At 45.8% G+C, this 25,909-nt stretch overlaps 1 protein-coding gene across 3 annotated transcripts in view; it reads left to right on the top strand.

The window, feature by feature from the left end:
* CENPT (centromere protein T) overlaps window positions 1–25,909 on the top strand; it is a 121,765-nt gene that overhangs the window by 3,054 nt on the left and 92,802 nt on the right. For all 3 annotated transcript variants that reach the window (XM_088471840.1, XM_088471838.1, XM_088471839.1), the window contains exons 2-4: window positions 16,327–16,434; window positions 24,314–24,431; window positions 24,517–24,661. In XM_088471840.1, the coding sequence (XP_088327966.1) occupies window positions 16,331–16,434; window positions 24,314–24,431; window positions 24,517–24,661 (367 nt within the window). In that variant the 5' untranslated portion in view covers window positions 16,327–16,330. The remainder of the gene's footprint in view (window positions 1–16,326; window positions 16,435–24,313; window positions 24,432–24,516; window positions 24,662–25,909) is intronic.

Here is a 25,909-nt window from a genome sequence, read left to right as displayed (position 1 = left end):
AAACGGCACCTGGCGAAACTCAAACAGGTGAAAAGTCCTGTCAAAAATGGGGAACTTAGCCTGACACACCCCAAAAGATGCACTAACATTGGGGATCACTATAGAAGCCCCCAATTAGCCATAATGAAGGTATTTGGGGTGCTTAAGTTGTGTCAATTGGTGCCAATTAGCGCATTAACACAAGTGGTGAAGAATAGCATAAAGCAGTTTTTTATGTGAAAAGAAGTGCACCAAGCAAATTTGATGTACTTGAAAATGGGTGCTAGCATATTTTTAAGTTGCTAAAGTGAAGTTTCATATGACGTAAAAAATCCATCTGCCGCAAGCACCTGCAAACAAAAAACACCTGCCCCATACTTAAGTAGTGTTCACTCTAGGTCCGGCAGCAGGCAGGGCGCCGTACCTAGAGATAGGGCACTTCGGGGCGCGCGTGCCCAAAAGGGGGCGTCAAAGAAAAGGGGTGTGTCTTTATGTTGCGTCCCCTTTTCGTCACTCTTGGGGACATGCCTGGCACTTACGGACATGCCAGACAGCCCCCAAGCACTGCGGTCACTGTGAATGGATGCCGGGCGCGTGCTGTCCCGCCGTTTTGACCACCTGCGGGACACTGCGACCCGCGGGTCGAGACAGAACCTGCAGCTGTCTCAGCGAGGCACCGCGCTGGAGGGCAGGGTGCGGCGTCCCGCTGAAACAGCCTAGCCCGAACGCTACTTAATGACCCCCCAGAAGTCTATTTAGCTAGTTTTTAAGTTTGTCCCCCAACTTTGAACTTTTTTACCGTCAAAATGAAAGTACTTTTTTGGGGTGTTCTAAAGTTTTTTTTTTTTTTTCTCTTTTAACTTTTTTTGACACAGTTTATCTTTGGGGGACTGTCCCAAGGGTGCAGAGGGGGGTGTCCCGAAGTTTGAATCCCCAAACCGCAATTCTGCACTTTTTTCCGCCTGCTATTCATAGGCAAAACTTTTCCGCTGATTACATTGCATTGACTTTTCGCGTACGCAAAAAGTTTTTGGAATTGAATATGGCGGAAACTTTCCGCCTGGCGAAATGACGTCACTCTCGATACTTTTCCGCAGATTCGGACTTTTCGCGTCTAATTGAATATGGACCTAAGTGTGGTAAAAAATGTTTGCAATGCATTATATTACCCAAATTTGATAATTTAATACAGAGAAAGGGCAAGCAGTAATAAGCAAGTTCAAGTAAGTACATATTATTATTAGTAGTAGTAGTAGTTTTGGAACTGTTGTACTGCGGGTCGACTCACTCCCCCACCTTATTTGCTGACCCTAGAGGATTCTCCACCCCCCAGTGTGCTCTTTCTCCAATGCTGTGGTGATAGCCATTGTGGCCACTGCGCACTTCAATTTTAGGATATGTCGTAGCTGATTATTTTTTATATTGTCACCAGTTTACTCAGTGTGATATAGAGAATATTCCATTCATATGAGTTCCTACTCCATTTGGAGCTTACAGTCTAAATAATTCCATAACCTACAAATACACACATACAACACTAGTGTAAAGGCCCCCATACACCTATGGACGGATTGCGCGATCTGCTGATTGGAAATGCCAACCGGCGGCCGTTGATGTTCCGCAATCCGTCGGATTACTGGAGGTCCCTAATTCTTAAGTCAAAGTCTGGGGCGCAGAACCCCAAAAAAACGGCAAACGCCAGCCACCCCAGGACAGCACACCTATTAGTGTTATTAATAATAATAATAAATCAAAAGCTATTAGTTAAAATGTGATACACAGGTGAAAGGTGTAATTAAAATACTAAATAAAGTAGTATTGGTAGAAAAATAATTGAAAGTGCTAAATAAAGTGTTATAGTGTGCCACCCAAAAGTATTCTAGCCACACCAACCGTGGGGGCATGCGCCTCAAACTCATCTTTATTAGTTTTAGGGATGAGTTTGCGGCGCGGTGCCCCCTGGGTTGGTGTGGCTGGAATGCTTTGGGGTGGCACACTATAACACTTTAGCACTTTCTTAACCCTTTCAAATTATTTTTCTACCAATACTACTTTCTTTAGTATTACATCTTTCACCTGTGTATCACATTTTAGCACACAGCTTTTGAATTATTATTATTATTATTATTAATAACACTAACACCTTAGCCTCTCATAGGTGTGCTGCCCTGGGGTGGCTGGCCTTTGCCGGCTTTTTGGGGTTCCGCTCCCCAGACTTTGACTAAGACTTGGGTACCTCCAGTAATAAGAGAAGCCGTGAAGTGGCCTGGTGGCTTAGCCATATTTTTGCAGATCTCTAAATTATCTACCACCATGTAGTTATCAAATCTTATTGCTGATATTGTTTAGAGTGCTGGGGGATACCCTTTGCTTGTTTCTGGTACCATACGCTAGCAATCTATATCCCTGATTGGTCGCCGAAATCCAACATGTTTGTCAACCGATACCTGTCACTTTTTGGTCGGAATCGGCAATTGATGAATACCAGTGTTTTCCCCAGAAGGTGTTTTCCAGCCGGGTGACCTTATAATGATTTAAACTTGAAATAATATTTTATATATTCTCATAATCTTCTTAGAGGCCCAGTCATCTGCAGCTTTTTCATAATCAAAGTCTTTAGGATCTGGTCCCTGTAGTGAAATTAGCATCACGTTATTTATACAGCTCCCAGATACTGGCTATACTGTCCCCACTTGCTGGCACCACAGAATTTTTTATATACAGCTCCCAGATAGTGTCCCCACTTGCAGGCTCCCAAACACGGTCCCCACAGATTTATTTTTTTCAGCTTCTACACAGAGAGAGTGGACGCAGGACTACTCTCTTTAATGTGTTCAGGCAATTGTTCCCGCCTGAACAGCATGCCCGTGCTTTTATACAGGGGGAGCGATCTCTGCCCTCCAGCCTGACACCACCGTGCACTGTGATGGACATTTTATTTATTTTCCTCATAAAGATCTTTTCTTTACTGTCTTTTTTTTTTTTGCACGTGGCACTGTGGATGTGGCTGGAATTTAAGATGGGTACACAACCCATCGGTGCGGCAATGTATGCATATAACGCATCATCATACGATGATGCAATATATCGTTGCATGCTTAATGTAAGTACACTAGTGTTCATTCTAGCACTTTACATCTGTGACAACCCGTGCAGTTCCTCTTTTCTGTCTGGGGTGTTTCTGCTCTGGTGCTTCTAGCACACTCAACTGATGCAACAAACTGTGGAGATACACACCAGAGTGTGCTAGAAGCACCACAGCAGAGAGCGGCACCCCTGGCAGGAAAGAGGAACTGCACAGGTTGTGACAGGTGCAGGGTGCTAGAATGAACATTAGTACACTACGCTGTCTGTCGTATCATCCCATCCAGGACGTCAGACGGGAACATGTGACCACACAATTCATCAAATAAATTTGGTGGATTTGGAGGTACACACTATAAGGTGGTCGTCCATTGTGGAACACAATATTGACTAACATATTGTATAGATGGTTTGTACTGAGCTTTACTCATTTCCTCGTTCCATCCTTCATTACCTTGCACGGCGCTGCATGCGATATCGTCCAGTTGGCCGTGTAGCACTGACGACTGGAAGATATCGCTGACGACCACGGGAGCGCACAGAATGACCATACAGACTGAACGACCAGGCCTATTTGTCGTCCCGGTTTGGCCGAAAAACTACATATCTAAGCAACGCACATCTGAAAAAGTGATTAACGAGAATACGTTAGCAGGGGCCGGCAAATGGTCCTGATGGAGGTAAGCTCTGTAGTATTGGGTCGTTTGGTCCCCTTTAGAGCACAGAAGGGGAGAATTCGGTGTCTTAAGGGACAGTTACTGCAGGCAGTGCAGGGTTAAAAGTTACTAGCAAAAGAATGGAGGTCCAGTGTACATAGCAGGGAAGGCGACCTGGAGAGAACAAAAGACTGAAGCATAGAAGGATCATCCTCTTTGCACTAAGTCTAACCGTATCACATGGACAGGATAAGTACTGATCAATGTCACTTTCTGTCCTGTATTGTCTTTTATATCTCTTATTCCTGTCCCCTAATCTGTCCAAATTTTTTTTGTGTATTTTTTTTAATTGTAAAGCTGGGTACACACTGTCAGATATATATTCTGCTGCCCGCACACATGCAGCAGAGGCCGCGGGGAGTGGAGCAGGGCACCCCCCCAACCCCGGCAGCGGGACACACGGACAGAAGCAGATGATGGTCATTCAGTGTGTATGATTACTCGATATGCAGATATATCTGTGCAGTGTGTACCCACCTTTAGTTTCCGGTATACCTTTCCTTATCTACCATATTTGTTTTGTTTTATACTGTTTCTATAGTCAGCAGCCCAGTCATAGTTTCCTCCACCATCAGCTCAGTTGGCTACAGTAGCACACAGAACAGCAGTAGCCCCAGGCCTCCCAGTATATAAACACCCGCTCATCATAACAGCCCTATAAGGATCTAACAAATTACATAGACACAAGGTAATCCTTCATTTATGGCCGGATTCAATTACAGGCTAAATCGGCCGTCAGGTCGGCCAATTTCGCAGGCAAATTCGGCCGTTGTGATGGCTAATTTCGCCAACGACTGCGAAAAAATGGCTGATTTTCGCCTAAAAACTGGGAAAAAAACTTTTTCTCCAGCCTAAGGCAGGCGAAAGACACTGCAAAATCCCTATTTTTGTCTAAAAATTTTAAAAGAATGCCTGCGCCAGCCACGTGCGTTCTTTATAACACTTGGCGTATCCTTATGGCCCCCCAAAATACCAGACCCAATACATTAAACGCATTTTCCAAGTTTTTTTTTCCCGACCAATATTTCAGCGATTGTTTTTCAGCAACTTACGATTTTTTTTGCCGTCAAGTATAATTAGGGGGCTGTGCAAAGGGTTCTAAAGGAAATCCCCACATTTTTAGCCAAAATAGGGATTTTGCAATTTTTTTCTCCATGTCTCAGATGCAGAAAAGTTTTCTCCATTTTCTTTCTCCAAAAATCGGCAATAAATTATAGCGGGTGCGATAATATCGCCGGTAATTGAATATGGCCCTAAAGCGGCTTACCAATTAAAAGAGTATAAAAGCGAAAATAAATATATATATTGAAATATAATAGTTATTAAAATAGGACAACTGGGAGACCCAACGATGTGCAACTGTCCAGAAATGATGTATTGAAGAGTAATGCAGCAGTGTTGATTTGGGATTAGTAGGTTGTATGAACTGTGTATAGGTATAGTAGGGTGAATCAGTCAGTAAATTAACAATATAAGTGAGTTAACATATTCAGATTGAATGCATTAAACAAGATTTAAACATCTCAGCCAAGCATAACAAGTGTCTCATTTTAGGGACCTGTGCTTTCATACATTGGTCATTTCTGCACCTGTTTTTTTTTTTTTTTTTGTAAAATTCTATTACTTCAATCTTTAAAAGTCTCAAAAGTAGCCATAGTAATGATGAAGGCATATGTCTCAAAATTGTTTTTATGTTCATAACTTCTACATACACCTTCCTTTTAAACTAGAGAATTCCCTTAACCTTTCATTCATTGACCCTAATTGGGTAGAATAGGCTAAGGGGTTTAAGAAGGTGGTTTGGGAATCTGATGAGCTTGTCTAAGAGTTGAGGCAGTCATAGAACACTTGAAACTTTGGAGACTAGAGCAGGGCTTGACAAATACGGGTTGCCATGGTGACTAAGATATTCGTCCTGGTGCCCAATTTCTTGTGCCTGTGTTCACCCTGTCCTGCAAAACACTTTCTATATTAGAGCAGCAGATCTGCTGCCTATCTAATAGCCAGATGTAAGGCCTTTAGTAGGGGTGTGCGACCTGTGCCACAGACCAGGGCGCAATCCTTAGGGGCAGCCCCAGTAGCGACACGTCTCTAGCTGGTGGGGTTCCAGCAGCGGCGCCTTGAAGCCTTGAGAAGGTGCAAAAGTGACCTGCTACAGCCCTGTCCAGCTGCTTCACCCTCCAGGAGCCAACAGATAGCTGCACTTGCTGGTCCACTCACCTGTCTTTCCTCTCACTTTATGTTCGACATCTTGATGTCCTGCTTCAACAAAGTGTGGCTACGTGAACCTGACACCCTTCTCTATAGGATTTCTGCCATAGCCGTCTAGCAGCAGCTAATACACATGCAGCCTGCTGAAATAGACTTTCACTTATACCCCTTTTACACCAAACAAATAACCCGGGTTATTGCCAGGTCGATCCGGGTTGAGGCTCTGTGTGAACGGCTCCCAAAAAAAATAACCCGGGTCGGTTTACCGGGCAATCTTACTCGGGTTGAAAACGGGTTGTTCCCGGGTCATGAGGCAGTGTAAACGGGTGCTACCCTGATTATTTGACCCGGCTAGCTCCGAAAGATGCTGATTGGAGCTTCTGGGGCACCGGCAGATGATGTCATTTGTCAGTCCCCTGCAGAGAGAGACGCACATGAAGCCATCGCTTGCCTGCCTAACCTCCTGCACCACAGCAGCCTGACCAGCAGCCACAAAAGCAGGCAGGCACACAGCCTGCACCACAGCCTGACCAGCAGCCACAAACGCAGGCTGATACACAGCCTGCCACAGCCAGAACAGCAACCTGTAGCAATGCTGTAAGCAGTCCCCACCCCTCTCTTTTGTTGCCTTTTGTGACCATCTTTGTCAGACCTTAAAACAGACAATTTCTACTTCAGGGTCCATAGGGTATCCACAGGATACCTTGGGTATAGGCGATGGCGGCAGACATCCAGGCACCACAGAGTTAAATTTTCAGCCTCCCAGGATGCACTGGGGTCCCTCTCCTATACCCCGCCCCCGAGCCTCAGGCCACTCAGTTTTCGTAGGTGCCTGGCCTGGACCAGTCGCACCGTACAGAGGGGGGTCTTTTTAAGGCCCCTGAATATTTCTTCGCAGCTGTGGCTGCACAACTAGAGTGCTCCAGCATAGGACAGTCAGTATTGACGTCCATGCTGTCACTCCTACACCCCGCCGGTACCAGAACGCCGGTACCGATCCGGGGATGCTGGTAGGTAGCTGGGGTCACAGCTAGCGGTGATCCCCGGCTACCTGGACTGTGGCCGGATGCACGGGGAACAAGGTAAGCAGCGGGGTCCCGCGGTGGGCACCCGCCGGTAACGCAGTCCTGTTTGGTCCCCAGGCAGGGGGCTCCCTGGGGACCAGCTGCGCGTGGGGACAGGTACTGATCCTGCGCCTTCCACTAGACCACCAGGGACAGCGGGCCGTAGCATGTGCGGTACAGCGCGGCGTCCAGGGGTTGATAGCACGCCAGGGGAGAACGCCTTCCCTGTCTCACAGCCGGCGTCTCCCCCGCTGCACAGTGCCATTCCACAGCGGTCTGAGCGGGCTGTGTCAGCGCTCCTCCCCCGGGCCCTGCCTTCTCTCTGCTCCTCGGTGGCCATTTTCTCACTACATGTGCTGGGGATGGCAAACGCTGCTGGAAGCTGATACAGATGCCATTGGGGTCCGGGTCCCCCGCATACCTCTCCTTCAATTAAGGTCAGTGTATGCAGCACTGTTTCCTACCAGGCTCTGGTCTGTGTAGTTGATTGCAGTGCCTGTAATGCTGGATGTTATCTGTGCATTGTATGTGACTTAAATGCTAGCGCTGTTTGCCTGTACTTTAATTTCTGACTGTCAGCCTTTTCCTATCCCTGTTCTTCTGCTACAGCCCTTGCGGTGCGGTGTCGCAGGGTGTTTATTACCTCACAGTAAACGTGTTTTTTCTGTGTGGGAGGTCACATACGCTCCGTTCACACTCCTCATGTCGGAAAGTGAACGAGGATATCCTCTTCCAGCTATAATGTACTGATATCATGTGCAGTTAGCGGAGAGATATGTAGACGCTGAGGGTTTATGGAGGGCATGTTGTATTATATATCACGCCCCATTTCTGTCACTGTGCCTGCACAAAAAAGGGGACCGCCCTCGGCTGGCTAAGATTCTTACAGCCTTTGTGGGCAACGCCCCCTGTGTTTCCCCAAGGGGTTATCGCAGCCTGTGGTGGTCTCCTCACATGCAGGGGTCCCTGGACAGTTGATGGTACCCCAGTGTATCCTGTTTTTCGCCCCCCCAGGTCTCGCAGGAGCCTGTGTGGGTGAATTTATTGTCCAAATGGTATTGCACCTGATGGACGTTTTACAGGGGGAGTCACCATTTCGGCCTTCTAAACGGCCTTTCGGGTCTCAGACGGGTAAAGACATGACGTCTGATGACGGTGACATTATTGACTTTTTCAGACACGAGCCCCTTAGTGCAAAGGAGGCGTAGTCTGGGTCTAAAGTCTATATACCTGGCCTTCTACGGGCAGTCCGTGCGGCTTTGGTTATTACATATCCCCCGTGGCTAAATCCAAATATGCCTTCTTTAAGGATAAGGGTGTTGCCACTGTAATTCCTCTATCTGGTCAGGTGGATCATTTAGAGGAGGCGTGGAAAATCAGGGTAAGCGGTTCCAGCCTCAAAAACGGTTGACCTTTTGCATACCCCTTTTGCGGATAATTACATTTCCGAATGGGAGTTACCTTTACGGGTAGATTCTCATGTTACACGCCTAGTGAGGAGTGCTACGTTGCCCATGCCCTCCAGGTCCTCTTTGAAGGAGGTTCCAGATTGCAAGGTGCAAATATATCTAAAATCCAATATTCCCTTGCTGGAGGGGCTTCCAGGCCGGCTATGGCCGTGTGCTGGGGGGCCAGAGCCATGGAACACTGAGTAGGTAACTGGATCTCTGCACACTGACTCTCCAGCAGAGCAGGTGGATAGTGGCAAATTCTCAGAGACTTTGCCACGTTCATAATGAGACGGTCTTACATATAGCCTACTCCTTTCCAGAATCTCCTCGGCAGCAGTAGCGGCTTGCCGCTCCCTGTGGTTGCGCTCTTGGAAAGCGGACGCAGATTCCATTTGGAATGCTTTGCCTTTTACGGGACAAGTCCTGTTTGGCCCTCGTCTGGACGCAATTGTGGCCCTGCAGGCAGCAGCTACGTCTGCGTGTCTGCCATCGGCTACAGTCCCATCAGGGTCTGGGACTTTGTCTTTTCGGCCCTGTGAGGCCAGGGTAAGTCTAAAATACAGCTTTCCAAGACAGTCAGTAGCCAGGAAATCTGCTCAGCCATAAGAACAGGCTTGGAGTACAAGACGTCCTACTCCCAAGTTGGACTATAAGCCTTCAGCCTCACGGGACGGGCCTCCTCTCGGGAGCCCCCAGAGTTGGAGGCCGGCTTCTCCAGTTCGCCCAGTGCTGGTGTCTGACCACCACGGACACTGGGGTAAGAGAAGTATTTTCTTGAAGGTATGTCCTTTCCTCCCGGTAAAAGCCTCCCAGAAGGTTTTTCGTTACAGGTCTTCTGTCAATTCAGGACTAGGCCCTGTAATTTTTGAGGGTGTTACACTCTATGCTCCAGGCAGGAGTTATAGTACCTATTCCGTTGCCCCAAAGGGGAACGAGGTATTACTCCATCCTCTTTCTGGTACAGACACCCAATGGGTCTTACCAGGACATTCTCAACCTCGAATCCTTCAACAAATTCTTAAGGGTTCCTCGGTTCGGGAGGGGGACCCTGCATTCCATCATTCAATGGAGCCTGGGAATTTTGTGGTGTCATTGGATATATTCAGGGTGACTACCTGAATATCCCTCTTTTCTTAGCACACCAGTGTTTTCCTCAGGTTTGCAGTGGTCGATAAGCATTTCCAGTTTGTGGCATTGCCCCTTGGTCTGGCCTCCGCGCCTCACGGTTTACCAGGGTCATGGTAGTTATGGCAGCCCACCTGCGGATGCAGGGGGTCCGCTTGTTACCCTATCCGAGTGACCTCCTGTTGTTACACGGTCTCCAGAGATACTTCAGTGCCATATGCAACGGACAATATCTGTGTTGCTACGTTAGGGCTGACTGATAAACTGGAAATGGTCCTCTCTGATTCTTCACAGAGGATGCTCCATATCCCAACATCTGAGGATCTTTGTGATTGAGGAAAAGATCTCTGCATTACAGGCAAAGGTACGCAGTTGCCTGCAGAGTCGCCGAGTGTCTATTCACTTGGCAATGTGGTTCCTGGGTTCCAGGATGTCGCTGTTCGACATGGTGGAGAGTACCCAGCTTCACTCTAAAGAACTTGATCCTCTCCGGATGGGATGGGTTGCCCCATAGGATAAAGTCAATAGGCTTTCCCCGGAGGTTTGTCTCTCTCTGGCCTGGTGGCTGCAGAAAGCTCACCTAAACAAGGGGCACCCCCTTTGGGATTGCGGACAGGGTCCTTCTGACGATGGACGCCAGTATCCGTGGCTGGGAAGCATGACGGGTCCACACTTGTTCCAGGGCAGGTGGACACCAGTAGTTTTTGCGCTTCCCATAAACATCTGAGAACTCTGAGCAGTATTCAGGGTTCTCCAGCATGCAGGACAGGTCCTCCACGGAAATACCGTGCAGGTACAGTCTGACAACGCCATCATGATGGCTTATGTAAACCACCTAGGAGGTTCCCGAAGTCAGGCGACACTAACAGTGGTGTCCCGAATTCTGGCTTGGGTGGAAGGCTATATCCCTGCCGTCATCGGCAGTGTTCATTCAGGAATCCTCAGATGGAAAGCAGGTTTTCTCAGCCGTCAAGACGTGCATTCAGGGAAATGTCCTCTTTATCAGGAGGTGTTCAATCTTCTGGTGAACAAGTGGAGCCTTTCAGAGATGAGACTCTTCTGATAGACGTAGGCAGGTCCAGTGGACCTTCCAAGTTGTGTACCTCGTCCCTCCGTTATCCCTTCTTCCTCCAGTAATAGCAAGACGGAGGCACGCTCCTGCTGATAGCTCCAGCGTAGGTCAGATGGCACTATTACTCAGATCTTCGGAGCCTCTCAGTTAACACTCCGAAGCTGTTGCCTCTACGCCCGGACCTGTTGTCTCAGGATCCTGGCTGATACCCAGACCTGGGTTGTCTGTGGTGGAGACTGCCCTCTTAAGGTCTAGGAGTTTTTCCAGCTCTATAGTTAACAGGGGCTCTGTCCATGCTAAGAGCTCGGAAGTTTTTATCTGCAAGAATTTACCATTAGGTATGGTATACTTTCAGGTGTCGCCCTAGAGGCTAGGCTCCTCGGGTATTCCGGATATCCAGAGGTTGGCTTTCCTACAGGTGGGCTTAGATAATGGTCTTCGCCTTGCTTACCTCAAGGTGCAGGTTTCTGCCCTGTTAGTATGGTTTCAGTGTAGGATTGCTACTCTTCCTGATGTCCGCACCTTTGTGCAGGGTGTACGTTATATTCAGCATCCCTTTGTTCCACCTGTGGCTCCTTGGGATTTGGCTGTGGTCTTTAGGGCTCTCTGAGGACCGCCATTTGATCCACTGGGCTCACTGGATTTCAAATGGCTTACGGCTAGGACTGTATTCCTTCTGGCTCTTAATTTGGCCAGTAGGATCTCAGAATGGGAGGCTCTTTCATGTAGACCTCCCTTTTTCTCATCTTTCCTAGGAACAGGGCAGTGCTTGCCTTTACTTCCCCAGTCCTGTCTGCTGGTGAGGCCTATTTGGCTGTGGTACGGGCGCTAAGAATTTAAGTTGACCGTACCAGTCCGTTTAGAAAATCAGACTCTCGGTTTTGTCCTTTCTGGTTTCCATAAAAAGGGTTGGCCTGCCACTACGCTAACTTTGGCAGGATGGATTCACAGGTCTTCCTGTTCCATCCTCTATTAAAGCTCTTCCACTAGGTCTGTGGGTCCTTCGTGGGCAGCTCGACGTGGCGCTTCAGCGGTGATTGGCAGCCACGTGGTCATCTGTCCATATTTTTGGTAAGGTATTATGCTTTTGATACCTTCGCCTCTCAGGATGCTTCCTTTCGGCGGCGGATTCTCCTTACAGCACAGGAGCGTCCCCACCCTTAAAGGATACTGCTTTGGGACATCCCCAAGGTATCCTGTGGATACCCTATGGACCCTGAAGTAGAAAATATGAGATATGGTAAGAACTTACCCTTGTTATCTCTATTTCTACGAAGTCCATAGGGTTCCACAGGACTCCCGCCCTGTCGCACCTGTACTGCAGATGGGCTTTGATCTGGTCACCGGTTTCTCTGTCTCCTTCTGGTGAGAATGTGATTCTTGTGTGTTCCAGACTGTCTTCTCTCTCTTTTTTGCTCCTGCTCCGGCCTATGGCTTGTTACGAAACTGAGTGGCCTGAGGCTCGGGGGCGGGGTATAGGAGAGGGACCCCAGTGCATCCTGGGAGGCTGAAAATTTAACTCTGTGGTGCCTGGATGTCTGCCGCCATCGCCTATACCCAAGGTATCCTGTGGAACCCTATGGACTTCGTAGAAATAGAGATAACAAGGGTAAGTTCTTACCATATCTCATATTTTTTAATGACTTCTATAGAGAAAAGCAGGGATTACCCGGGTTCAGTGTAAACGGGGCAAACTCGGGAATAACCCGGGTCGAGTTGCAGTGTAAACGAGGTTTGAAGCCGAGTTCGACCCGGGATTGACCAGTGTTCAAATTCCAGGGTCGGACCCGGGATTTTGGTGTAAAAGGGGTATTACTTTCTGCACAGAATAAACAAAAACTTGCTAAAATTATTCTATTATTCCACATTAGATGCTGCTGCCCTCTGGTGTTTACTTTATGGTTTTACACCTGCCTGTGTTTCAGTGGCCATATTGAGCTCTCGGAACTAGTCGCCATCTATTCCACATTCTGAGGGTGAATTTACAGGATGTCTTTTTTTTTTTTTTTTTTTTTCACAGTCATTTCTACCAACTACACCATCAGTGGACTGTTATTACATTGCACCTGTTACTTACTGATCCTCACTGTAATCCAGCACCAGCTACATTTGTAGAAATGTAGAACTCCTTTGTGAGTTTCCCTGCTCACCCAGACCAAGCAATCTTGAGAAATGCTCCACATTACCACAGGCATGTTCATGAACACAAACCCCTCAAATAGATTTGTTTTTATGCTTGTTTTGGTTTTATGTGAGTATGGCTTTTCCTATACAAGATTTTATATATCTTGGTTGGGGACGATCGTCTGCTCCCTAACTCTTAGGGCCGAATTCAATTAGCCCTGATAAAAAATTGTTATTGTTACTGCGTGTTAAATTAATGCACATCGCCCAGTAATTTCACAACGCATGTATGCGTGCTCCCGCTTAATGTGCAATTCAATTGGAAAAAGCTTATTCCAGCATTCAAGTAATACTTGCTGTTACTACCTGCTTTAAGTGTGGGTGAAAATGAGGATATCAGCCTGTACCCCCCAAAACTTGCAAACTAATATTAACCCTAAAAACAGTGAAAAAATGATAGAAAGCAGGTGATTTATGCAAAATAAATGATCTAGATAAATTTGGGCTGCCTAAAAATGTCTGTATTTAGATATTTGTGTCATTTTAAGCAACTTTTAAAAATGTGTTAAAACCCCCCCCCTGCAACTGCAAGCTTAAAAACACCTGTTCCAGTCATACATCACCCCCTTATACCTGTCTTATATCTTGTAACCCATTCTGCATTTTGCAGAATTTCACCCGAAAAATTACGTGTAAGTATTGGGCAAATTTAGCTAATTAAAATCTTCTGAGTGCCTGATTAATCATTAAGGAGGGTGTCCCTGTGGTTCTGAACCAAGTACCCACATTTGTACCTTAAAATTAGGATTTTACCCAACTATTCATCTGCTCAGGGGGGGTCACAAAAAAGAGGTGTGTTACATCCTATGGAGAATTACCGCAGGTTAACTTATGCGTCGCCTTACGTGCGTAAATGGGTTATCACGGCTAATTGAATTTGGGCTAGATGACTCCCTGATTTTGCTGAAATTTGTCGACCCCTGGACAAGAATAGAAATATTTTCATATGAGTGAGGGCACAGACTCAAGCCTCCTTGTCATATAACCAGAATTAAGGACAAGTCATGTGTGGATGAGAGAGGTTGAGTTGGAAAACATTTTAAGACCAGGAAGGCAATGTACATTGGTATAGGGTTGTGTTTTTTTTTTTTTTTTTTTTTTTAAAGGCTTTTCACTTAAGTAAAAGTAATTTATATTGGATTGTGTAAGATACAGAAACTGATGTAGGGACTGAAAGAGCAGAACAACAGTAGAAGGGGCATTCTCATGCAACTAAGTACGGCAAGGGCGTGCTACCACATATGCGGCTCCTGCAGAACCCACAGATATGCCTGTCAGTAGTTGTATCTGTTGCAGGTATCCAAGGCTAGTGCAAATATCGATGATCCTCAGCACAGATATTGCAGTGGTTATTTGTGTAAAGTAGAAAAATTTAAAATATATTGTGAAAAAATGCAGAATGGGGTGAGTACAGGTTTTAGCCTTTATGTGCCTTATGACTGATAATAAGGATTTGTTTGTGCAGTTTATCACTGGCAATGAGTGGTTTGGCCTATACACCCATTAATTACATAAATACTGGTACTCTTATTTTAGGCATTATTTTATTTTGAAATTACTGATTATTTAAACCAACAATTTCCGTAGCCATCTGCGAGTATATTTGTCCCTTTTATCAGTGCCTATCCCGTTGGAGCTTATGTAAATTACCCTACAAGCGTGTGTCAGGACGCGGAGACTTGCATTCCGTTACTTACCTGAATGCTGGTCTCCATGCCAGCACCCCACAGCCTTTTCCGGCAACTCTGTGTACTGGGTGCCGCCATGACACTAGCGATCAGCTGCCCTCAGCTTACCCAATCGCAAGTCCTGTAGCGGTCAGTTGATCTGCTCCACCAACAACTGTAGAGCAGGGGGGATAAAAAGACGTGCAGTGTTCCCAGCAAATCGCCAGAGTAACGTTGCCATTACAGCTGCGTCCCTTGGCTCCAGACTCCTGTGTACAAATCTTGTTCCAGAAGCTCTGTTTCTCCTGCGTTGGTGATCCACAGATTCTCATCTGCTCCAATACACTGCCTTTGTAACCTGTGCATTGGTGATCCACAGATTCTCATCTGCTCCATTACACTGCCTTTGTAACCTCCAGCAGTATACAGGTATTCCACCATACTCTGCATTCAGTGTACACTGCTTGATTCCTGTGGATTCCATTCCAGTCTGTTCCAGTCCGGCCAAGTGCAAAGTCATTTCTATCCTGACTCCTCCTTTTTCCAGCCAGTTCCTGTCTGATCCAAGTGGAAAGTCAGTCCCAGTCTGACTCCTTCATTCCAGCTAGTCCCAGTCCAGTTCCAGTGCCTTGTTTGTACTAGTCTGTTTCCAGTTTCTAGTGCCTGCTCAAAACCAGTTCACACATTCTCTCAGCATACCCTCATGTGCAACACATTCGCCCACCGAGTTACCTTGCCATAGTTCCTTCCACTGTACCACAGCCAGCATCACTTCCAGGTTCACAAGAATCTCCTGTCGTGCCCACAGACAGTAGTATGTTTTTGAAATTTGGGAAAAACCAAGCAAACAATGGGAGAATATACAAATACCCCACTGATAGGTGCCAGGTTGGCAGTTGAGCTCATGGCCTCAGGCCCTGATTTAGAGGCGCTCGCAAAAAGCTAGCGCCCGCTCTGAATCAGGGCGGGCGTTTGTTTTTTTTAGTTGCGGCCTCTTGGCCGCTCACTGAGCTGTGGGTTACCACCCACAGCTTATGCGAGCGGCCAGGTGATGGTCGCGATGGTCAAGACCATCGCGACCATTGGGCTTGCGACGAGACCCTTGCGGTAGGGTCTCGTTGCCGCAAGCCCCAGTGGACTTCCTGCTCTAATAGAGCATGAAGTCCACCTACTGATATCACGAGTGATGTCAGTAGGGCCGCCCACAAACGGTAGGCGTTCTTGCAGGAACGTCTCCGTTTGCCCAACCACCCCCCCCCCCCGCCCCGCCTTCCAAATGGGGCAAGCTGTCGATCAACATCGACAGCCGTCCCTTTTGGATGCGAGCGCCGGAGCGAGTGCTTTTTGCGTTCACGCGCGCGCACTGCCTAACAAACGACCCGCTTGCGAGCGGGTCTGAAACAGGCCCTCAGTGCTGTAAGGCAGGTAAATAATCATGCTATGGGTGCAGTCAGCAATATTTGTTATGTATGAGAAGTGGTACTGGTTTACTATAGGTAGGTATTGTAATGATGACAACTTCCTTGGTAGGAAAATGAAGGTTATTAGTAGTTGTAATGCATATCCCTAAAACAGTTGTGCTGTAGCCATACTTTGCCTTTGAGTAATGTCAGAACACGTTTTGCTCACTTGACAAAAACATTCAGTTCACATGTACTTACTCTTTACCCACAGTGCAATAAAATATGCAAAAGAAATATCACATGAAGATTTTGTAGTGATTTTTCTGCTTTAACATTTCATTTTAAATGTAATAAATATTTTTTACTTCAGAAAAATGGAAGATACTTTTCAAGAAAACCTTACTACACGTTCTTTGCTCAAGGGGATCTTGGCAACCGAGTCTGTCCGTCCATCAGTAAAGCACCTATCTAAACAAAGGTAAATTGAGTAATTTATGGTTTGTTCTTCAATATTGTTGTTTATTATTTCACATTACAAAAACTAATTATGATTTGTTCAACTAAAATTGTTTATTCTAGCTACTAGATGCAATATGTATGACAATTGTAATTTTTTTCTTAACTGATTGAAGTTGTTTTTATTTTTTGTATAACTTTTTTTTTTTTTTTTTTTTAATAAATTCTTTATTTTCGAGTTTGAAAAGTCTCACAGCATATAAAAACAATTACATAGCAATATCACATTGGTAAAGTATAAAGGGTAATAAATTATTTTTTTCTTTTTGATCCCATCAGATCAGATGAGATCCATTATATAATCCCAATTCACCAACATGTACAGTTAAACTTTTAAAAATCTAGACATATACATCAAACTGTTTCTAAAAGGGGGGGTGGAGACAAGACTAAGGCAGGTGGAAGAAGAAAAGTACAGGGTTTGGGAAAACAGGTGCAGAGGTGAATTATAAGATGGTAGATATTCGACGGTCATATAAAGCTTGAACTGAATGAAATAAGTTTACGTCCTAGGGCAGTGGTTCACAAACTCTATCGAATCACAGCGCCCTAGAGTATACGCATTTTTCCGACAGCACTCATGGAACAAAAGTTTCTTATTGAGAAATTCAGCAAAAATGTAATAACTAAATTGTCACCCTTAGGTTCAGGTATGTGGTGGTTGACAGGGCTGCACATCTTTTTGTCCACATTTTAGACTTGCAGGAACTGATATCTGAATCTGTGTTACTGAAGGCCCCTCCTGAGGCTGAGGCTCTGGAGATCCCTCTCTGGAGTTAGCAGGTTAGAATCTACTCTGGAAGTTGAAGACTCTGAAGCCCCTTCTGGGCTACTCAGACCACCGGGTAAAAACGGATTGGGCAGGAAGGCGCTTGAAACCAAAATGGATTACACAAACTTGGAACCAGAGTTTCTCGGACTGGCCAGACCCGGAGGCGACTTCGGACTAACGAATGGAACCGAATGGAGTCCAGAGGAAGTTTAGTTGGAACCAAAGGAGGCTGACTCTTGCTAGAACGGGAAGAGACAGAATCCAAATGTTCAGATGTTCCTTCTTGGACCGGAACTATGCTGTGGGCAGCCCTAACGTGTGCCGTTAGTAATTACAATCTTATCAGATAATGTCCCATTCACTCTGACCAGTGCCGACGGCGCCCGGTATAAACAGAGAATCTTCTGGAAGAATACCTCACACAGGCCCAACCGCCTCAAAACCCCCACCATAAAGCCCCAATCCACCTAATCAAAAACCTTCTTTGCATCATTGGATTTACTTCGAGCACAGGCTATCAAGTCGATCATTTTAGTAGTATTGTTCCTCGCCTCTCTTCCTGGGACAAAGCCAGCTTGGTCAGAGTGGATGACGCTTGGAAGCAATGGTTCAAGACTGTTTGCCATGAGTTTGGCATAGTTTAACATCGACATTAAAAGAGAGAGAGAGGCCTATAGCTCACCGGAAGACAAGGGTCCTTACCCTCCTTTGGAATGATGGTGATATGAGCACCAAGGCACTGATCAGAGAAAAGGGACTGCGGAGATCCTGCATTACACTCCCTCCATAAAAGGGGAACAAGTTTGTCCTGAAAAGCTTTCTAATACGATAGAGTAAAGCCATCAGGGCCCTAGCTCTTACCTATCGGGGGGTGATTTAAGAACCTCTAACAACTCACCCTACGTGAAGGGTGCATCCAGAGTATGTGCGACTGCCTCAGGGAGAATAGGGAACTTAACCTCCTCCAGGAACCTTGTAATTGCGAGCTCGTGGTCAGCTCGCATAGACTCTGCGGGTAGAGGTCAAATTATATAACTCCGAATAATAGTTCTGAAAGACCCTGATAATTGCTCTATCTGTGACACATATGGCACCAGTAGAGTCCTTGATATATGTAAAGGGACCTCTGGGCCATGAGAGCCTTTGATAAAATCCTCCCTGGTTTGTTTCCCCACCTGTGATATTTGTGGCGACATTGTTGGTATGTTCGTCGGACGACATCATTGAGAAAGCTATTTAAAGAGGTCCTAGCATTTTGGAGCTCTACGTATGTGTCAGGAGCAAGAGTGTTTTTATGAGCCATTTCAAGGTCTTTAATTATTGTAAACAGAGCATTTCTGCACTGTTTTTTGTTTCTTAAGAAAAGAACAAAGTTGGATACACTTGCCCCTAACAACACACTTATATGCCTCCCAAATTGTAACATGCGATACCTCTATGGTATCGTTCAATGAAATATATTCATCTATAGCCTCCGCCAGTTGTGCCCGACAAGTTGGGTTCCTAAGGAGCTGTTCGTTAAACCGCCAATGTCGTGGTGGAGGGTGACGGAGATGTAAGGTGATGGTAATAGGAGCATAATCAGAACCCACAATTTGTCCAATGGTTCCATCTAAAAGTAAATCTAAGTAGGAATGGTTCACACAGAGTAAACTATATAAGAATATGAATTATGTGGAGGCGACTAGAATGTAAAGTTCCTGTAGTAATCGCCAGGTGTCTACTAATTGGAAAACTCCTGGCCTCTTTATATGAAGTCCCAGAACCCCCAGTGGAAGTTTCTAGAGGGGGCTCCAGTGCCCAATTAAAATCTCCCCCTACAATTAGGCCCCCTTCTATATGTGTCTCTTAATTCCAAAGATTTGCAAAGAAAATGGGATTGACCTTGGTTACGTAAATACAAATTAACAAACATAAATTTTTTATGTGTTTTATAGTGGCCTTAATCATCAACTCCCTACCATCCCCAATTGGCACCTCTGTGACATACGTAAGTTTAAGGCATTTAGAAAATGTGGCAACTTCCCAATCCTTACGCCAGAGAAGTTATTTAAAGTAGCCCTGACAAAAGTGATGAGAGCGGAGACTTGGGGAGGAACCCTTTTTTAAAAGGTCTCCTGCAGGAACACAACATCAAACCCATCAACATACAATTAATGTACAGTAGTAAACGAGTCCTCCTTTTCCAGGATATTTAGGCCTTTCACATTATCAGAAAACAGTGTTAACTTAGTCATAAAAAGGTACCACCAGAGACGTCCACAGAGAAACTAACTTCTGACTATCGAAATATAAACATGGAAAACAGTCATCACCTGTGGAAAAAATGGGGAAACAAGATAGGAAGAGGAAAAATACAGATGTAGATACTCTGCAGAAAAAGCCATGGGAACCCGGGTGGGTCCATGGTCAAAATATATACAGCAGAGATGGAGGACACTGAAGGTACTGGTGAATGACGCCAAAATAGAACAAATCATCATATATTAAGCCTAGACATGGAGTTTAAAAATATACAGGCCTAGCCCAGAAACAAAGCCATAACAGCATCGGAAGTATGCAGAATGATTAAGATGGTCACATAGAACGGGTGATCTCATTGAGAACAGATAACATGGTAGATACATTAGTTGCACAGACATACGTGTCTGCCTACACAAAATAAATGATACCCAATGGAGTGATTGAGTCCCTGATCAAGTGACCGCTGGAGTCTCTGCCTCCGATCTGCTACGTGGTCGTCGTCTGGAATTGCGGACCTTGTGCCAAGTGTTCTTGTGGGGACTAGGTGAAGTAGGTGGCTCCAGAGGGCGCCAAGCCCAAAGAACTACTACATTTCAGGACATCCGCATAGTCCTGTAACACACACAAAGCTCCCTCATGAACCACATGGGTGCTAAGAGGAAATCCCCAGCGAAACCTTACTCATGTTTCTTAAGTTCATCGGTGAGTGGACGAAGCATACGCCTATTCTGTAGGCTGTTCCATGAGAGATTCTGGTAGATACGTAAAGAGGAAATTCAGGCTTAAATGGAATCCTGAATACTCTGCTCCATAAGTTGCAGGTCCTGCTGAATATCTTGCCGAGTTGGGAGAGATTGTAAATGTGTTAAGAAATCTGTAACGTCCGAAATTCAAGCACGGGATAAAGACGAGAGGGGAGCGACTCTCGGGAGTTGATCCCCCTTTCGCACTTCCAGATACCATGGGGGAAGCAGGACCTAACAAAACTGGCCCAGACTTGGATGCCCCAAATAGAGAGTGGAAGGCTTGTGTTGAGGATATTTTAGCCGGGGTGGCTACAGGGTTCTTAGAGCTCTTGCGTCTCACCATGGGATAGGTTACCAGATCTCTGGGCTAGGTCAGCTTCATAGAATAGGGACTAGGCGCAAGTCATATAGGTGTCACATTGCACGGTCCTCTCTAATGGAGTGGCATGATCAAAGCATAGCAGCCGAGGACAAAGAGCCTATATTTGGGCGTACACTGGATCCCATATAGGAGTTGGTACTAGGAGTTCAGGGTATATGAAATTAGAAAAAATATACAATATATAAGCCAGGGGCCTTACTATAAACTGAAGCATATAAGACTTATTTTTGTAGGTAAATATGACAATTTCAAAAGAACACAGGTGAGTGTAATTAATGAATCAATCCATCAGATGGAGTTCTAACACCAGAAGTAACACATCAGGATTAGCTTATATTGGTGTGAATAGAGCAAAATATAGTTAGAAAGGAGACAATCACTATATACTCACTCAAGAAGGACCCTCAAACAGCCCCCTTAAAATTATTATGAAGGGTGGAAGATGGTAAGTAGGGCACACAGTACAGGCCCCCCAATTTAGGACCCCAGGAGGACAGAACACCTAAAAGGGGACAATGCACCACAGCAAACCCCCTCAGTGACTCTATTCTCTGTCCTGCTGACCTGCAAGATGGCTGAGGCATCAGAGGTCCGCAGGCTGTAACCCTGGCGTTAGGCCGCAGACAGAGCACCGCTCCCAATGACTGGAACAGCCTCTAGCAGCCACACAGCGGGGATTGCAAGGGAGAGGCTGGGTCACAGCGGTAGTCCAGCAAGTAACAACGGTTACAGGAGGTCATTTGACACAGCGACCACAGGCAGCCAGCAGTCCCGGTCGGCCCTGGCATACCAGGGGCACTTCAGCGCCAGGAGATGTAGGTACTGGCTTCACCAGAAAGCGGAGGGACCAGCCAGGCAGTGGGGACTACAGTCACGGGTAGGCAACCAAAGGGGAATCATGCTGGAGGACGGACCCGCAGGGACACAGGAGGGGTCCCCCAACTCCGCGGACCTTTTCCCCCAAGAGTATTACAACTCGGGGACTGGGCAGAGTCTGATATGGGCACCCAGTGTTGGAGAAAGGGCCCTAATAATATCAAAAATGTGGACACTAGTCAAGAGCTGATGAGGCACACGCCTGCTCCTGTTGCCTGCCAGGTCACACCCTCTTGTATATTATTTTAAACTTTGTTTATATGGTGGTGGTTCAATAAATAAGGTTACAAGACCTCTCATTGCGTACATTTATTCAACTCTTACATATACGTATATATCAATAGTATGGCCGTGGTACAGACTATTTTTCCACATAGTCCCCATGCTTGTCTAAGCATTTGCTTCAATGGTACACCAAGGTATGTATCCTGGCTTAGAAGAGATCAGTGTCAAGCGCCTGAAGCCAAGACATGACGGTTTGCTGAACTTCCCCATCAGTTGCGAATCGCCTTATACCCAGGTGTTTTTTATTAGTCCAAAGAGATGGAAATCACTTGTCAGGGCTGTAGGGAAGATGGTCCAGTACATTCCAATGGTAGCGCCGTAACAACTCACAATCGTAGTTGGCTGAGTGTGGATTGGCAATATTGTGCAGGAGTACAACGCCTGTACACAGCTACCCAGGACGTTTTCGACGAATCGTCCTCCGCAACCAGCTCAATGTGTCACAATAGCGGTCAGCATTCACAGCATCTCCCTTTGTGAGGAAATCGGCAAGAAGTGCACCATTGTGGTCCAAAAAACATGGTTGCCATGACCTTTTTTGCTGATGGAGTTGTATTGAATTTCTTTGAAGGTGGGGACCAGCTACAGTGTCACATGATGCAAGCTCATCTCATCACCTGTAACAATATGCGGCAGGAACTACACTCCCTCCTCATGGTACCGCATAAAGTGCACGAAAGTCCATCCCTTCCTATGGATTTTGTGAACTTTTGTGAGTTGCATCGGTACCCACACTTTTTCCTGTACCCTAGTTGCTTATGAAAGATGTTGTGCACAGTACCCACTGAGATGTTCAGTTAGTCTGCAATATCACTAACTCAAATCCATCTGTCCTCCTGAATTAGACCTTTAATTGTCATCTGCGGTGGACGTGCTTGGCTGGTCGGATCTCTGCTAATCTTGAATGTCTGTCCTGCCATTATCAAAGGCAGTGCTCTAAACCTGAACCTGTTTCCATGACCTCATATTTTCACCCAACATGTTGGCAATGAATGTTCCATTTACACACAGAAATCTGATCACACTACGCACCTCAATGTTTGACAATGTTTCTGCCATCTTACAACTGATGTTGGGACAGTATGACTGATATTAGGTACAGTCTAATGGCTTTGAGGGAAACCATTGTCTACCTGCTCCTGTCCTAGTGGGAAATTAGAATGAAATAGAGAACACTACACACATGAGAGGTCTTGTTACCTTATTGAACCATCCTCCTACTTCAGCAGAGGGTAATACTGTAGATGCCTGGTGCAGCATTGCAGATGTGTCCTCATACACCTAGCCTCAATACGACATGTGACGCAAGACTCCTGGCACAAGTGAGATGCAAGGTCCCGAGTGTCTGTCACCTGAAAGTGTATCTTATTGACAATCAGATGTGAGAAACCTCTTCATGAGACTGCACTAATTCATTTGATATGTGATACTTGTATGTCTGTGTGCGTCTGAGTCTGCATACGAAGCACAACGAACCTTGGCATGGAAAAAATCTGGATGCTGCATCGTTGTACTTTAGATTCACTGTTTGCCATAATGGATGATTGGTACAGCCTGTTACATTGTGTTTTGCTCTTTATCGGTGACTTGTCCCTCTAAGTTTTCCATACATTTTCGCCAATCTTTTCAGTGGATAGTTGTATAATAGGGAGTTTATTCTGTTGATTTAGGGCCTGATTCAGAGCCACTCGTAAGCGGCCGCTCGTTCGCTCCGAGCGATGTTTGCCCAACTGCGCATGCGTACGGATCGTTATACGCATGCGCGAACCAGTCAGTGCGGCCGAAATTCATGTGCTCGCAAAATAGCGAATGCCTGATAATTTGAGTGACAGAAACAGGTGTATATGGTAACGGGAAGGTGGTTGAAAACGGGGAGTGGAGATCCGATCGCAGGCGTGCTTAAAGGTCAAAACAGGCGTTTTATGGGTGTGCATAATTAAAACAGCAGCGTCATTGACCACGTCACTGGGTTATTTTATAGCCAGAACTGCTTGCAAAATTGTGGTAGCAAAAACCAACCACAAGAATAGCGAGCAGTTCATACCCTGGTCGATGTACTCGATTAATCTAATAAATAGCGGACATGACGTAGGATGCGAGCGGCCAGGGGGCGTAGTTTCCCAAAAAACGACCGCAAGTTTTGTTCGCTCGCTCAGACCTAAAGGCGTGAACAGACCGCAAACAGCGAACGGTTCATTTGAATAGCCACCCCTATTTTCAGAGCGAGCGCTAATTGCGTCCGGCTCTGCATCAGGCCCTTAGTTTCTTAGCTCCACTACTTTGGCTTTCTTAAAATCTGCCTGCGATTCCTTGGGGAAATGTCATAAAGTACTAAAACATCCTGTGGTACATTTTATTGATCAGATAATCAAATCGTCTACTTAAGAAAATGACCCTTTTACAGATGAATTCCAAATTATTTAAATTTCGTCTGATGCTTGTACCCATCTTCTGCTGTGGTTTTGCTTCAAATGTACAAACCGGTCATTTGCTGTCACCGTTAAAGTTAGTGGCACCTCCCTTTTTTTTTTCTTAGTGCTTTGGAATATGGACGACTATCTACATCAGCGTATCTAGATAGGACGTTATCGTCTCCATCCATGAGCTTGCGCAGTAAAATGAAGGACGGAGTGAGGCGTTCCCTTGGGAAAGTGGTATATAATACCGTGCACTGTGTTTTTGTTATATGCTGCTATATTGTATATGAATATCTTTATAAATACGTATTTTATGTTCCAGGCACATGAATCTTCAACTATTAAAAGAAAAGTTGAAATTAAATCAAGTATTAACCTAAACTCTGGAAAGAAAGCATCTCCCTCAATTTTGGAAGATATAGATAAGATCACACCAGGCACCTTGTTAAAAAAAATTATCCAAAATGGTATGTTTTTATGTTTTCCTGCAGGCTGTTGTAAATGTCAGCTATAGCGGGGGGGTGTGTGGCCTGGCCATGGTCGGAGCAGGCAGCTGGCTCCATTAGCTCCTGCTTAATCTCTGTATACAGTACTTTCCTGTTCCCCTGGTGGTATCGGGTTGAAACTTGCACCATAGGTGCCCTAACCATTACTGCACCTCCAGTGGTAGTTTGATCCCCCTGTTTGCCCGCTGTCTCTACTTACCGGCTGCGGTGCAGAGGACAGCCTCCTGGTCTAGCTGCAGTCCTGGCCTCCATTTTCTTCACGTTGCTCCCTGCGCTCCTGTGTTGTCTGGCCCGCAGCAACCCCCGCTGTATGGTGTATAGAGCCCATAGGTCCGGAGGTCATAGATGCAGGTGGCTGATCTGGCTCCCTACTAACTTGTCACGCCGCAATTCCGTGCCGTCACCATTTTGGGTGAGGAAGCTTTCTGCTGGATCTGCAGCCCCTGTCCTGCTTATCCCTTTCCTGGTGTTTGGTGTATGACTGCTTGCTTTGCTTCCACCTCTGCCTCCCGTTAAGCTGCTTTACAGGTTGACTGACACTTATCTTCTGTCACGTCCATATTGGCTGGGCCCACTCACGCATCCATTACACAGCTCCCATACCTATTTACTACTCATTTTCGTCTCTCATCTCATCTGTTATTCTGTATAAGGCAAGCATGGAAGCCTCTCTACAACAGATTATTCAAGCTATTAATGCCTCTACACAGAGGCTTATCAGCAAATTTGGTGATTTACAGGTGGATATTCTTTCTCCTTGCTATATCCCTTGGATGCCTCGGGAGAAGTTGAGGTGTCTGAATCTCCATTTTCTGATCCTGCAGTTCACACTCCATTTGTGGAAAATCACTTAATGAAATTCTCCTTCCCTATGATTGTGGTTCTCCCTGAATTTGATAAGCTCCATCTTTTAATCCTATGGGGTGTGCCGTGGATCCACATATCCTATGTGCTTTTCTGTTTGTTCTCGGGTGTGTTGGGATGGGACTGCTCCTTATGTTACATTCTCACAGGAGGCCAAACCATGGCCGAATTGATATGCATTAGCCTATTATTTGCTATTTGTATGTAAGTTGTTATTAAGATATGACCTTCCGTAGTTTATTCAAAGGCTCTCCTGTAATTGCCCAGTTATTTGTATTATATCTTTATATATCCTCTTGGCTACATACTTTTATATTACTTTTATTTGTGATTATTCTACTGTAT

The sequence above is a fragment of the Taudactylus pleione genome, unplaced genomic scaffold, assembly GCF_031769625.1.
Source record: "Taudactylus pleione unplaced genomic scaffold, aTauple2 ptg000117l, whole genome shotgun sequence".
NCBI lineage: Eukaryota > Metazoa > Chordata > Amphibia > Anura > Myobatrachidae > Taudactylus > Taudactylus pleione.
This window is presented reverse-complemented; position numbering and strand designations above follow the sequence as displayed.